Genomic DNA, 14599 nt, shown 5'->3' with positions numbered 1-14599 from the left:
ATAATTAAGACAATACAATGTATGGTTTGTGATCACAGTGAGATTAAACAGGTGTTAAAAGATAAACAAAGGCAGTTAAAATTTTAAAGAGTTTATTTGAGCAGACAACAATTCGTTAATCAGGCAGCCTTAGGCCATAAGTGGTGGGGGGTTCTGATGAAGAGATCGGGAGAAGACTTTTGTAAGGTGAAAGCAGAAGCAAGGTAAAGAAAATCTCTTATTGGTTAAAGTGGGGCAGTAATGTTTTTTGGATCATTCCAGTGGAAAGTCCCTGGTTAGAGGTTGGCCAGGCAGTTTCTGATCGGTTAAACTTGAGTATTGGAAAGCCCCTAGGTAGGGGGTTAGTTGGTGGTTTCTGATTGGCCTAGAATATGACTGTTTACAAAGAGTTGGGTTTCAGTTTGTTTATGTAGGAACTCAGGGCATTGGAGCTGCCTTAGCCTAATGGCCTCCCAACCAAAATTACACTGAGTTTGAAATAGTACGTGAAAAAATGCTGAGCATCACTAATCATTTGCATGCAAATGCAAACCATGAGATACCATCACACACCAATCAAAATGGCTATTATTTAAAAACCCCAAAAAACAAAAAATAACAGATGCTGGAGAGGATGTGGAGAAAAGGGAACTCTTACACAGTGTTTGTGGCAATGTAAATTAGAACAGCCATTACAGAAAACAGCATGGAGGGTTTTCAACAAACTAAAATAGAACTATCATACAATCCAGCTATGATACCACTAGGTATATATCCAAAGGAAAGGAAATCAGTAATCAAAGAGATCACTGTACTCCCATGTTTAGTGCAGCACTATTTACAACTGCCAAGATATGGAACTAACCTAAGTATCCATCAACAGACAAATGGATAAATGTGGCAAATATCTATACAATGCAATGCTATTTAGTGATAAAAAAAAAAGAATGAAATTCTGTCATTTCAGCAACATGGATGAGCTGGGGGGACAATATGTTAAGTGAAAAAGTCAGGCACAGAGAGATAAATACCATACTTTCTCATTCATGTATGGAAGCTTAAAAGGTTGATCTCATACAAACAGAGAGTAGAATAGTGATTACTAGAGGCCAGGAAGGGTAGGGGGAAGGGGAAAGCCAGGGGTGGGTTAATGAATATAAAATTGCTTTTGCAAGAATTATAAAAGTGAGAAAAATCTAACCTGACTCCATCTTGCTTCTAACGTCACAAGCTCACTCCCCTGCTCATTCCTGGGCATAGGCCAAGCTAACTATGGGAGGAATTTAGCTTATAGTTTAACTTTGAAGCAAAAATGATAATAGTCCCTCTGCAAGCTGACCCCCACGGGGGACTGAAACCATCTCTGTAAGACAAATGAAAGGCCACAAGGTTAGGATTATGGGAAAAGACTGAATTCTGCTAAGATGTAGGTGTAGTTAAATGATAACCAGCCATTGTTCCCTAGCTTATTTTGCCAGGCTGGAGTGCAATGGCATGATCTCGGCTTACTACAACCTCTGCCTCCCTGGTTCAAGCAATTCTCCTGCCTCAGCTTCCCAAGTAGCTGGGACTACAGGCACGCACCACCATACCCAGCTAATTTTTTTTTTTTTTGTATTTTTAGTAGAGATGGGGTTTCACCATGTTGGCCAGGATGGTCTCGATCTCCTGACCTCATGATCCACCTGCCTCAGCCTCCCAAAGTGTTGGGATTACAGGCGTGAGCCACTGTGCGCGGCCCGTTCCCTAGCTTACTTTTCTAAAATTGCTTACTCATCAAGAGTCATGTAGCTGGAGGTTACAAAATTTGTAACTTCCCCAATTACTCCTATAGATAACATCACTGTTGTAAAACCTAAGATTGGTCTTTAAGATATTTTTCAGACTTTTGCATTCTGGCAACCAACTGACTCCACTTGGACCTGTTACTCATACCAAGGAACTGACTCAACCGGTCTTGTGACCCCCATCTAGAAACTGATTTAGTGTATGAAGATAGCTTTTGAGACCTCTATGATCGCAACCCCAACCAATCAGCAGTACCCGTTCCTTAGCCCTCAGCCTGCTAAATTATCCTGGAAAACCCTAGCCTCTGAATTCTTGGGGAGGCAGATTTGAGAAATATCTCTCGTCCTCTGATCAGCTGCCTTGAGATAATTAAACTCTTTCTCTACTGCAATGCTGCTGTCTCAGTGTATTGGCTTTTCTGTGCAGTGGGTGAGAAGAATCCACTGAGTGAGTAAAAAAAGCACAGGTAGATGGGAGGAACAAGTTCTAATGTTCCATAGCACTATAAGGTGACTAAAATTAACAACAATTTGTTATGTATTTTTCAATAGCTAGAAGAGTGAATTTTAAATGTTCCCAATACAAAGAAATGATGTCTGAGGTGACAGATATGCTAATTACTGATTTGAGTATTATACATTATACACATTTATCAAAATATCACTGTACCCTATAAACGTAAAATTATTAGATGTCAATTTAAAAATAATAATAAAGGAAAAGATTTAAATACAATAATAGAATGCTGTATAATTAAACCCCCCCCCCAAAACCAAAACCAAACAAACAAACAAAAACACTGGGCTTGGGGAAGTAAACCAATAAATGCACACCCTTGCACTCCACACACTGTTCTTCTCACAAAGAAATACACTCATTTTGTAAAGAGTTCCAGATAACTCTCCTGTAGGGTTTTGCTTAAAAGTTTAACCTCAGCCAGGCGTGGTGGCTCACGCCTGTAATCCCAGCACTTTGGGGGGCTGAGGTGGGTGGATCACGAGGTCAAGAGATCAAGACCATCCTGGCTAACATGGTGAAGCCCCATCTCTACTAAAAATACAAAACATTAGCCAGGCGTGGTGGCAGGTGCCTGTAGTCCCGGCTACTCGGGAGGCTAAGGCAGGAGAACAGTGTGAACTCGGGAGGCAGAGCTTGTAGTGAGCCGAGATTGTGCCACTGTACTACAGCCTGGGTGACAGAGCAAGACTCTGTCTCAAAATAAATAAATAAATAAATAAATTAATTAATTAATTAAAATAAAAAAAAGTTTAACCTCACAAAGCAAAACAATTTTTTTTAAAGGAAAAATCTCATTTAATTGATGTTGGGAAATTATTTCAGTCAGTCCCTGGTTCAGAGTATTTTTCTGGATCCAATTTCTAAAAGATGGTCTCCAAATTTGTATCTCTATTGAATGAAAAGTGCTTCAATTCATTAAAAAGTTAAGTTTGTAGCTGTTAAGTTGCCCAAATATTCAGTCTTTGTAAAAGGTATAGGTGTATATCTTTGTTAAAGGAAATGCTGAATGTGAACACATTTAAAAATAATAAATTATGCAAATGATTCTTTTAAAGACTTCTAAGCAGTTCAAATCAAGGAAGAACAGTGTCATGCTTTATTATGCTAATAAAGCAACAGTTAAATAAACAAACAAATAGCCCGGTTCCCAAGCAGAGAACAAAAGGCTAAACCAAAGCCTCAAGGGTAGTTCTTTTTCATTTCAAAACCTTGAAATGTTTACCTGGGAAAGAGGAAGGTGCCTCTTTTCACTAAGAAAAATTTTCAAAATAATATTCAGTGCATGTTTTGAACGTATTTTTTTTTTGCCAGAAAATCACCATTACTTCTTTTTTAATTAGGAAAGTTTTAAAATTGTAGCAAAATACACATAACATAAAATTCACCATCTTAACCATTTGAAGTGCACAGTTTAGGAGTGCTAAATACTTTCACACTGTTGTGCAACCATTCTCCAGAAGTTTTTCATCTTGCAAAACTAAAACTCTATATCCACTAAACGACAATTCCTCATTTCCTCCATTACTTTGGTTTTTCACAAGGTTTTATGTCTTGAATGAAATGATGAAAAACATGGCTTCCATTCTGATATGAAACATTAAGGGAAAAATAAATTTAAATGTAGAAATTTTGTCAGCTTTTTTTTTTCTTCTCGAGAATGAGACCTGAGAGATGGCTTGCCAGATAGAATAAAGGATGTGAGTTCCAGCTTTAAGAAGACCACACTCTTGGAGGCTTCTTACACTATATGTTACTGATATTTGAAGCCAGAAAGGTATGTCATATCTACATAAAGAAATGTATCCAGGACGTATAATTTTGGAGAAAAAGTACATTTGTAGTATACTAATCCTAAAATGCATTACCAGAAAGATTAAGGTCAACACTTAGGAGAATAGTTACAAATTAGTCCAACATACATATATTGCTACCATGGGGTCCTTTTCTACTCAGATTTTAAAAGGAGTTTATTGTTAGTCTTCATTATTTATAATTGGATATTCTTATGGGAATATTCTTAGGGGAGAAGAGATTTTCTTTTTTCATCCACTGCTAGGTTAATGGGGGAGAACCCTATAACAGAGACTAGCAAGAGAAAAACATACACATTTATTTACTGTAAGTTTTATGTAACATGGGAGCCTTCAGAAACGAAGACCTCAGCCGGTCTCTGTGGCTCAGGCCTGTAATCACAGAACTTTGGGAGGCGGAGGTGGGAGGATTGCTTGAACCCAGGAGTTCGAGACCAGCCTGGGCAACACAGTGAGACCCTGCTTCTACCAAAAAATACAAAATTCAGCAGGGCATGGTGGTACACGCCTGTAGTCCCTGCTGCTCAGGTGTCTGAGGCAAGAGCATCCCTTGAGCCCATGAGTCCGAGGCTACGGTAAGCTATGATCATGCCACTACACTCCAGTCTGAGCGACAGAGAGAGACCCTGTCTCCAAAAAGAAAGAAAGAAAGAAAGAAAGAAAGAAAATGAAGACTTCAGAAAAGAAGGAAATCTATATGATGAAGAGGAGACAGTCATGGAGAAATGGATTTGAGGACAAAAGGGTCTAATCTAATAACAGTAATAAACTGGGAGGAATTAACAAGGCCTGTTTGTTGTTCTTTGTGTTCCTCTGTCTTCAGAGATAAGGACATTCTTTTCCTTCAGCTATGGGGTGGGTACCTCTGCAATGAAGGTTTTATGACTTACTTTAGAGGCAGGTCAGAAAATTCTTTATAGCTTGCTTCAGGCAAGAAGGGTGAGGAGAAGGTCAGAGAGACCTTCCTGCTTCTGTTGTTGTATCCAATGCCAAGGTGCCATATTTTGGGGTAGCATGTCCTGAATTCCATCATTTACTCTCCTCTCTCTTGTAATCAGCGTGAACACAAAGGCATAATAACCTCTTTAAAAAATCCTTCTAGCTATGTATCCTTCAGAGGTAGGTCAAGTTTTGATATAATTAGACATATCTGGCTTCAAATCTGGCTTCTACTGTGTACCAGGTATGTGAACTTGGATAAGTTAGCTAACTTCTCCACGGTTCAGTTTCCTCAGCAGTAAAATAATGAAAATGGTATCTATCTCTTAGGATTGTTACATTGGTTTCAATGAAAACGTGCTTACAATGTGATTATAAACTTACAACTTAGTGTTTGGCACTTAGTAGGTATTCTTTAAATGGTAACTACTAGCATCACCCATCATTTACTCTTTATTTCCCAATGCCTTTGTCAAAAATAACTGTTTTCCAAAATCTTTTTTTTTTTTTTTTGAGATGGAGTCTTGCTCTGTTGCCCAGGCTGAAGTACAATGGCACAATCTTGGCTCACTGCAACCTCCGTCTCCTGCGTTAAAGTGATTCTCCTGCCTCAGCCTTCCGAGTAGCTGGGATTACAGGCACGCGCCACCACACCCAGCTAATTTTTATATTTTTAGTAGAGACAGGATTTTGCCATGTTGGCCAGGCTGCTCTCGAACTCCTGACCTTAGGGTGATCTGCCCACCTGTGCCTCCCAAAATGCTGGGATTACAGGTATGAGCCACCGTGCCCGGCCTCCAAAATCTTTTTTGATTTGACATAGGTTCAAGCTGCTTGGGAGCAGGAAAAAAAAAAAGCAGCAGCAGTAGCAAAACTGTTTATGTGTTTCAGTACATGCTCATGAGATGAGATGGTGGCTTAGAGAAGACAGAGGCCCACAGAAGGGACCTGCTGAGTATGGTATGCAAAAAGGGCTGGCGGAAAGCTTGGCCTTTAATAGCAGAGGGCAGAGTTCTGAGACAGCTAGTGAGAATCCAGGACAGAAGGATGAGGTGTAAAGGGAGTGAACCCTCTGGAAAATAGTGAAAAGCAGAAATGAGGATTTTAAATTTCTTTGTGGAGAGGAGGGAAGAAGAGAAACCTGAAAAGCAGAAAACAGGTGGTGTGCCGAGGTCAAACAGTAAACTAAAGACATTTCTGAGCATATAGAGGAAACACTATTAAACTGGAGTTCAGGTTGTGCAAGAATAGTTTGAATCCAGAGTTGAAGAGTAAGGAACTCTTATTCAATACTCCCATTAAATGACAGCCAAGAGGAAGACAGAGAAAGTGAAGAAGGGAGGGGAAAGAGAAAAGCAGGAAGGGTATTAATGATATAAGTGGTCAGCTTGTGCCTTCAGGTTAAAGCCAGCTAATAGCTAACATTAACTGAGCAACTACTGATATGTAAAAGCACTGTTCTGTTTTAAGGGCTTTATGTTACTTCATTTAATCATCAAACAGCCCTCTGAGGCAGGTGTATTATTATCCTGATTTTACAAATGAAGAAAGTGAGGTACACAGGAGTTTGAAACCAAGTAATCTGGTTCCAAAGCCCACCTTCTGACTAGGACCTGAAAGCAACAGAACTAGATAAAGGGACAATCAACTTAGAAGACAGTGATTCAGACAACGTCCAAAGGCAGCTGATTACTACTTTAATTCTCTGTAAAGCTTAATATGTAACTGTTCTTGCGAGCTCCTCACATCTGTAGTTTGTCTCTTTGAATTATGGGTGTCCAATATTAAAACAGAAGTGTGGGTGGGGATAGCCATGGAACCAATGGAAGGACAGACACTCTCTGTTTCACTTGGGCTGGTTTCCTTACCAGCCCCTACACATCATATTCTCATTCTTAGGTTGGAACCTCCTTGAAGTTAGTTCCTATCTGAAAACTTTTCTTTTCCTCTTTCATCTTCCCAAACTTTACTCAACCTCCAAGACCTCCTTTTTCTCCCTTCTATGGTTCCAAATTCCTCACTAGATTCCTGGTTAGTCACATTTATCAGTGAACTCAGAAACCACTTAGTTTCTTTTCAGTGAGGGTCTGTCTTGGGTAACCTACAGATATTCCTTACCAGCAAAGACCATTTTGTTATTTCCCCAGTTAGGAATGCAATTCAATTCAACACCCTTCCACGGAGTTGTCTACTATGTCCAAGGAACTAGACTGGAAAATGGAAGACTCCTCTTTGGGTATGGTGTAATGGAGACAGCAGGGGGTCTGGAGTCTGTCCTGGGTTTAAATATCTGCCGCTTGTTAGCTGTGTAATCTTGGAAAATTATTTAACGTCTATGAGCCCTGTATGAGATAAGATACATGAAAGTGCTGGACCTATAGTAAATGCTTAATAAATGTTCATTTTCTCCCTCCTATTTCTCAGCAGCTAGATCCTTGTGCTTCTTTAATTCCACTGGCTTTGTTCTAAGCTTTCCAGGAAAGAAGTTTCTTGCTAAAATCTCTGATCCACTTCTGAAAATAGAGGATCGAATTCTTTCTTGTCTGTCGTATCAAAAGTCAGTCCTGATATTGGCCCAAACTGGTTTTTGGACCATTTTCTCCATACCAAGAAAGCAGTGCAATTCACTGCACCATTTAATTCTGCAAGATAATTTAACACCTCCCTTCTATGGATGTATTCTCTAGAAATTTAAGGCTTCCATTGTTGCACTATTGCAATGAGAATAATTTTAGGATGTTTCAAACTGATAAGTACACTGACAACTCCACTAAGATGGACAAAAAGGAAATGCCAAAAGAGAAGGAGATGCTTGTTTTACAACACTTGTCTTAAAAATCTGTGTTAATATTTACATCATCTCTAATGAAAAAGAAAAGTCTAGCATACTGGTCCAAATCCTGTTTTGAGATGCTACAGTGCTGATCTAATAGGCAGGCCATTTCCAGATTGTAGTAAGTGGCATGTTCTTATACCAAGACCAACAACTTCTAAGACCCTTGGTAGGTCCATCCTTTACTGAAGGGACCTAGCACCAGTTCACACAAACTGCTCCACGGGGTGAAGTTCAGAAAGAGCATATGCTGCTCTTCTTGATGGCTAAGAACCACAGGTTACTGGAAGGAAAGTTTCTATCCAAAGGATTTTCAGTTGGTAAATGAAAAAAGTTTCAGAATTACATTCAACTCCATTATATTCAGTGTAAAATTTTAGGAGGCAGGCTCTAGGACTTCATTATGATTTTCCTTTAAATTCTCAACATTTCTCTAAAATTCTTTTGTTTCTATTCATCTTTCTTATCTTCCCTTTCTAGTAACAGCAGTGTTGATAATAAAGCTAACAACCAATTTCTATGCTCCTGGTTTCAATGTAAACTTTACTTTTACTTTTCTGGATTTTTGTGAATTCAGTAGTTAAATAAATACACACACACACACACATATATTTACTGAGGACCTACTATATCCTGGGCATTTATTTAAATGATGGGAATACATAAGTAAATATATTAAAGTCCCTGTCCTCATGGGGCCTACATTCTACAGTAAGGAGGGAGGAGGAGGGAGGGTAAAGGGAGGTGGGGAGGAGGGGAAGAAAGGAGAAAGAAAAAAGAAGAAAACTTACAGTAAACGGATAGAGAGTGGCATGGATAAACTAACTTACATAGGAAATCTTTGCTCTGGAACTCCCTGTTGGGCGGAGACTAAGTCACATGTGCGCCACTGAGATCTATGAGTCAGCAACGTCATTGCTATGAATCGAATGTTTGTGTCCCCTCAAAATTCATATGTTGAAACCCTAATCTCCAAAATGATGGTATCTGGATGGCTTTGGGGAAATTATTAGGTCCTGAGGGTGGAGCCCTCATGACAGAATTAGTGCCTTTATAAAAAGAAACATGAGACAGCTTGCTTCCTTCCTCTCTCTCTCAGCCCTGTGAAGACACAGTGAGAAGCCAGCCATCTGCAAAGTAGGAAGAGGGCCCTCACCAAACATCTGACTATGCTGGGATCCTGACCTCAGACTTTCAGCCCCTAGAACAGTAAAAAATAAATGTTTGTTGTTTAAGCCAGGGGTCTCCAACCCCGGGGCCCTGAACCAGCACCTGTCCGTGGCCTGTTGGGAACCGTCCAGCACAGCAGGAGAGGAGTGGCGGGCAAGCGAGCATTACAGCCTGAGCTCCGCCTCCTGGATCAGCGGCGGCATTAGATTCTCAAGGGAGCGCAAACCCTACTGTGAACTGCGCATGGGAGGGATCTAGGTTGCACGCTCCTGATGAGAATCTAACTGATGCCTGATGATGTGAGGAAGAACAGTTTCATTGTGAAGCCATCTTCCCCAAGCCCCCGTAGTGGAAAAACTGTCTTCCACGAAACCGGTTCCTGGTGCCAGAAAGGTTGGGGACTGCTGGTTTAAGCCATCCGGTCTATGATATTTTCAATAGCAGCCTGAGCTGACTGAGATAGTCATAAGACTTCATGGCTATTGGACCCAGTGCAATTTAAACACATTACAATATAGACATTTATTCAAGTGATTTACTGAATAGTTACATAACTTATCAAATCATGCTCAAATTCTACTTAGTTATTGAACTTAGAACACCTAACATGAATGCCTGAGCAGAAGGACATGTGAGAGAGAGAACCAATTTCTTTTTCTTTTTTTTACCTTTTTTTTTTTTGAGACTGTCTTGCTCTTTCACCCAGGCTGCAGTGCAGTGGTGCGATCTTGGTTCACTGCAACCTCTGCCCCCCAGGTTCAAGTGATTCTTGTGCCTCAGCCTCCTGAGTAGCTGGGACTACAGGTGCCTGCCATGACACCCAGCTAGTTTTTGTATTTTTAGTAGAGATGGGGTTTTGTCATGCTGGCCAGCCTGGTCTCAAACTCCTGGCTTCAACTAATCTGCCTGCCTCGGCCTCCCAAAGTGCTGGGATTACAGGCTTGAGCCACCGAGTCTGGTCCTCACATGGATTTTCTATAGGCCAAGAGGAGAGTGAAGGAACTGTTATTTTTTTTTTATCAGTGGAGGCAGTCCTTGCTTCAGTCGGTGTGTCTTAGGAGGGCTGCTTGACAGCTAATTCTTTCAAAGATTTCACTGACTAAATGTCATATAATAGGGAATTTCTTTATAAAATTCAAGGTGTTTTCCCAAAGGAAAAAATTCCTCAACATATAGGAGATGAAACTTGTGGTGATGGAAGAGAGCTATCACCATCAATATGTCTTCACTATCTCTTTTACTGTCAGATACTAGTTCTTCCTTCCAGACCACAGAAATGCCTGGGGACCTTAAGTCACAACTTTTCAATCTTTGTTTTGCATCCTGACCTATAAAATGAGGGCACTGGATTAGACGATGATGTTAGTAACAACGGGAACTAACATTTACTGAAAGCTTACTATTTCCTGGAGATGGATCTAAGTTAATGATGACAACAGCAACAGCATAACAAAGGCATGTACAGTACTGTTCAAAGCATTCTATAGCCATCAACTTATTAATCTATCCAATAATCCTAGGAAGTAGGCATTATTCATAAACCCATTTTTTGGATAAAGGAACTGGGGCTCAGGGAGTTTAAGTGACTTTCCCAAGGTCACAGGGCAGGTGGAGAGGTCTAGATTCAAAGCTGTGCAGTCTGGCTCTGGAGTCCACGTGTCTCACAACTTATCTACTCCCCACAACAACCTCCATCCTAAAGATGAAGAAATTGAAGTATGGCGCGATGACATACCTTGTCCAAATCAGAAGCTAGTACATGGTGGTGGTAGAATCTGAACATAGGCATCCTGCTCCAAAGCCTACACTCTTAAGCATTACGCTTTACCACCTCTCCTGAAATGGCCTAACTCCAGAATCCTTTTCAGCTGAGTACATCTGTGATTCTCTTCCCATCTATGGATTATATCAAGGAAGGCTCATACTTGATCAGTATATATTGGTGTCCTAGAAAATGTTTCAGATGCAAAACATGTTCTTAAGTTTGATAAGATAAATCGTCAATTTCAAAAGTTTGAATTTCTAAAGAAAATCTATTTTCTGTAAAATTAGTAAGGAAACAGGAGAAGGAAAGTGGATAGCCAGTCAAAACTTCTGCAGTGTTTTAGGGGTCACTCACGCATTTCTTTAGGTAAAATCCTTATGATATAATGAGGTTTATAGCACATTTTATAAAATTGGAAACACCATATCATAGAAATGCCAGTTATGGCTGGCTAATTGCAATTGCATGGTGTTAAACCAATGAAAGTTAATATATTAGTGCAATATGCTCAATAGTGCGATAATTGGAAAAAGCTAAGTTATCCTATTTTGGTAGAGAAAGGAAAATGAAGATTTCAGGAACAAGTTTATATACTGATTTGTTTACTCTCTAGTCTCCTGGTGAAGTTACCTATAGGCCTGTTTCCTAGAATACCAACAGGCTTCCTCTGATTGGCCAGAAAAAGGATTTGCAACAAAAATATAATCATGTCCACATATGTGGTGCTTCCAGCTGAGGGAAGCTAAGAAGCTCCTATGTTCTGCCAAAATAGACAAGGTAGGGGCATGCTCATTTCTAAGAGACCAGTAAACTACATCCAGCTACTGCACGGTCTCACATGCTTGATGATGACAAATACCTACCCTTGTCCAGTGCAGATAATTAGCACATTGACTGCTCTCAGCTTTAGCTTTCTCTGACATGCAGCATCCTAACCTGAAGAACTTTCTGGTTGATCCAGTGCGTTTCAACTTCATTCATGCCCTCAGGATAAAGCCATCTGGACAGCTTCCCACCTCACAGCGCACAGCCCCTTTCCACAACTTACCTCTCCATCCTTCTTGGTTGTGCTCAACGTTAAGAGATCTACACATGTCCTCATCATTTTAAGAAGTTTAACACCAAGACAAAGACATTTCAGGGAGAACTGACTCCAGGGGAGTGAGATCACTGATAAGCATGGGCAGTGAATCCAGGGAGTGCAAGGCCACCAAATATGTGTGAACTTATTAATCATAATTATTACTTTTTCTAAGAAAAGGATTTCCTTAGTCAAACCTCAAGGGCATCAGATCAAAGGGAGATACTGCCACGGCTGGACTATACTTTCCAGCCAATTGTCCTGAAAAGGACAATCTAGACAGTGTCCTGGCAACTGTTGAATACTGCAGCAATCCATGAAAAGGGAGGGAAAAGAATTTTTAGAATGACTTCTAAAAAAAGTTTTCCTTTACTTTGCTCCTCAATATTTTTAGGGATAGTTTGAGGGTAATGTCAAAGCCCCAGGGGATGTGTCCGAGGTGCTGACTGTGAGAGCTCATTCTTCTACAGAAAGAAACAAAAGGAGGTTTTAGTTCACAGTACAGTTTTTTTTAAACACCATGTATTTATAATTAATCATCATAAAAAGTATACCTCAAACTTAGGCCAATGAGCAAAGTACTTGATCAATTTTCTATTGCCAATTTCATATAAAATTACTATAAACCTTGCCAGGACACTGTAAAATCACCCTAGAAAGGGTAATTAATAAAATCACAACTGGAGAAATTTAGTTACGTGTCCTAGAAGTTCTCCCAAAAATGTATAAAAAGAAATTACAGAAGTGACTATTAACACACAACGAGAAAAAAAAAAAAAAAAAAAAAAAGCCACAAAATCCAAACCCCACTATGTCAGCAGCACAGCAACACACACAAGAATCACGTGAAAATGAAAAAACAGAAAGCACACCAGGGATTTCATGAATTACAGAGAAATGAGATGTGAGAGTTACTGTGTAAAAAGAAAAATGAAAACAAACAAAAACCATTTCTATAGTTAAGGAAAGCTGTTTCTCACCGTTCTGAACAAAATGGCTGAACTAAGCCTCTGATTGGCTATGCCCATATACCCTCCTCCTCATCCTACAGGGAGAGAGATGACAAGGGGGCAATGCCCCAGGGCAGCATGGAATGAAAAAGAGGTGGTTAGTATTTAAAACAAAGACATAAGCATAATGTAGCAGAAGAGAATTTCTTGACTCTCTCATACAGATTCTAATTCCCTAAACTATCAAAATTAGTAGTTAATGTTGGTCCTCTGTATCTGCAGGTTCCACATCTGTGGATTCAACCAACCGTGGATGAAATATATACATATATATATATAAATCAATAAAAAATAACAATGCATTGATAATAAACAAAATTTTAAAAATACAGTATAACAACTATTTGTACAGTATTTACATTGTATTAGGTTACAAGTAATCTAGAGATGATTTAAAGTATATGGGAGGGCCAGGCGTGGTGGCTCATACCTGTAATCCTAGCACTTCGGGAGGCCAAGGCGGGCAGATCACCTGAGGTCAGGAGTTTGAGACCAGCCTGGCCAACACGGTGAAACCCTGTCTCTAAATAAAATACAAAAATTAGCCAGGCATGGTGGCAGGTGCCTGTAATCCCAGCTACTCAGAAGGGTGAGGCAGGAGAATCACTTGAACCCAGGAGGTGTAGGTTGCAGTGAGCTGAGATCATGCCACTGCACTCCAGCCTGGGCAACGCAGCAAGACTCCGTCTCAAAAACAAAACAAAACAAAACAAAACAAAACACAGTATATGGGAGGATGTGTGTAGCTTATATGCAAATACTATGCCATTTTATATAAGGGACTTGAGCAACCATGGATTTTGGTATTTGTGGGTGGGTTTGTCCTGAAACCAATCCCCTGAGGATACTCAGGAACAACTGTAGTTTGTCATTATACTTCTTTTCTTCCTACTTTCCAAGATGCCATCTCTATCTCAGGGCTGGATCTGGGCAAAATTATCAAGTTAGAGGTTTTTCTTTATGTTTTGCTTTTCCTTCAACCTTTCTCTGTTTGCCTCTTCCTACTCCAGGCATGCAGTTCTATTATCAAAAACCTGTTTTCATGAGGAATCAAACATGCATCTTATACACCCTGGCATAAATTCAGTTCCAGGTATCAGGAAGCAGGCAGAAAAGGTAAAATGATCTCTTGGCAGGGAAAGACTGCTGACACCAGGCAGATAGCTCTCCATTTTGCCCACATTAAATATTTACATTGTTTTCCTTCTAAAATACAAGGCTTGCCTCAACTGGCTTAGGAAACGTCATCATAATAGGACTATACCTTCCGAATCTTGGAAGCAACAGCAATTTGAATACCATTGCTGCTTTCACCTGCACTATTTCTCCTGCTTCTGCTAAGGTAACGCCATAGCTGTTATTTAGTGGAGACGTTTAGCAGGAAAGTTTTCCTTGATGCTTTAGTCATATGGATGTGATTACCTGACTGGTTTTTTTTTTCCCTTAGCTATATATTTTAAGACTGGGTGTGATAGAGATGTTAAAATTTGATTTTTGGCAATGGGATATGAGGTAATCTGTTCACCATTCTCTCCCATCCATCATTTTCAAGATTTGGGGAGAGTTCCCTTCTTCCAAGAAACTAGAATGGAATATGGTTCCCTTCAGATTCATCAATGTCTCTTTTGCGTTGATGAGAAGTTGAAGGCAACAATTTTCCTTAAGCATGACATGCTGGAGGGATCCACAAGGACAGGGAGTGAA

The 14599-nt window shown here is 39.9% G+C and overlaps 1 protein-coding gene across 16 annotated transcripts in view; it reads right to left on the bottom strand.

Annotated features, from left to right (window-relative positions):
• Positions 1-14599, bottom strand: part of ERC1 (ELKS/RAB6-interacting/CAST family member 1) — a 535420-nt gene that overhangs the window by 72467 nt on the left and 448354 nt on the right. For 4 of the 16 annotated variants that reach the window (XM_055095237.2, XM_063593273.1, XM_063593275.1 and 1 more), the window contains one exon: positions 12866-12930. The exons of the other annotated variants lie outside the window; for them this stretch is intronic. In XM_055095237.2, coding sequence (XP_054951212.1) covers positions 12904-12930 — 27 coding nt within the window. In that variant the 3' untranslated portion in view covers positions 12866-12903. The remainder of the gene's footprint in view (positions 1-12865; positions 12931-14599) is intronic. 16 annotated transcript variants of the gene reach the window in all.

Source organism: Pan paniscus, chromosome 10, assembly GCF_029289425.2.
Source record: "Pan paniscus chromosome 10, NHGRI_mPanPan1-v2.0_pri, whole genome shotgun sequence".
Lineage (NCBI taxonomy): Eukaryota > Metazoa > Chordata > Mammalia > Primates > Hominidae > Pan > Pan paniscus.
The sequence above is the reverse complement of the archived record's forward strand: the minus strand, read 5'-3'. Positions and strand labels throughout refer to the sequence as shown.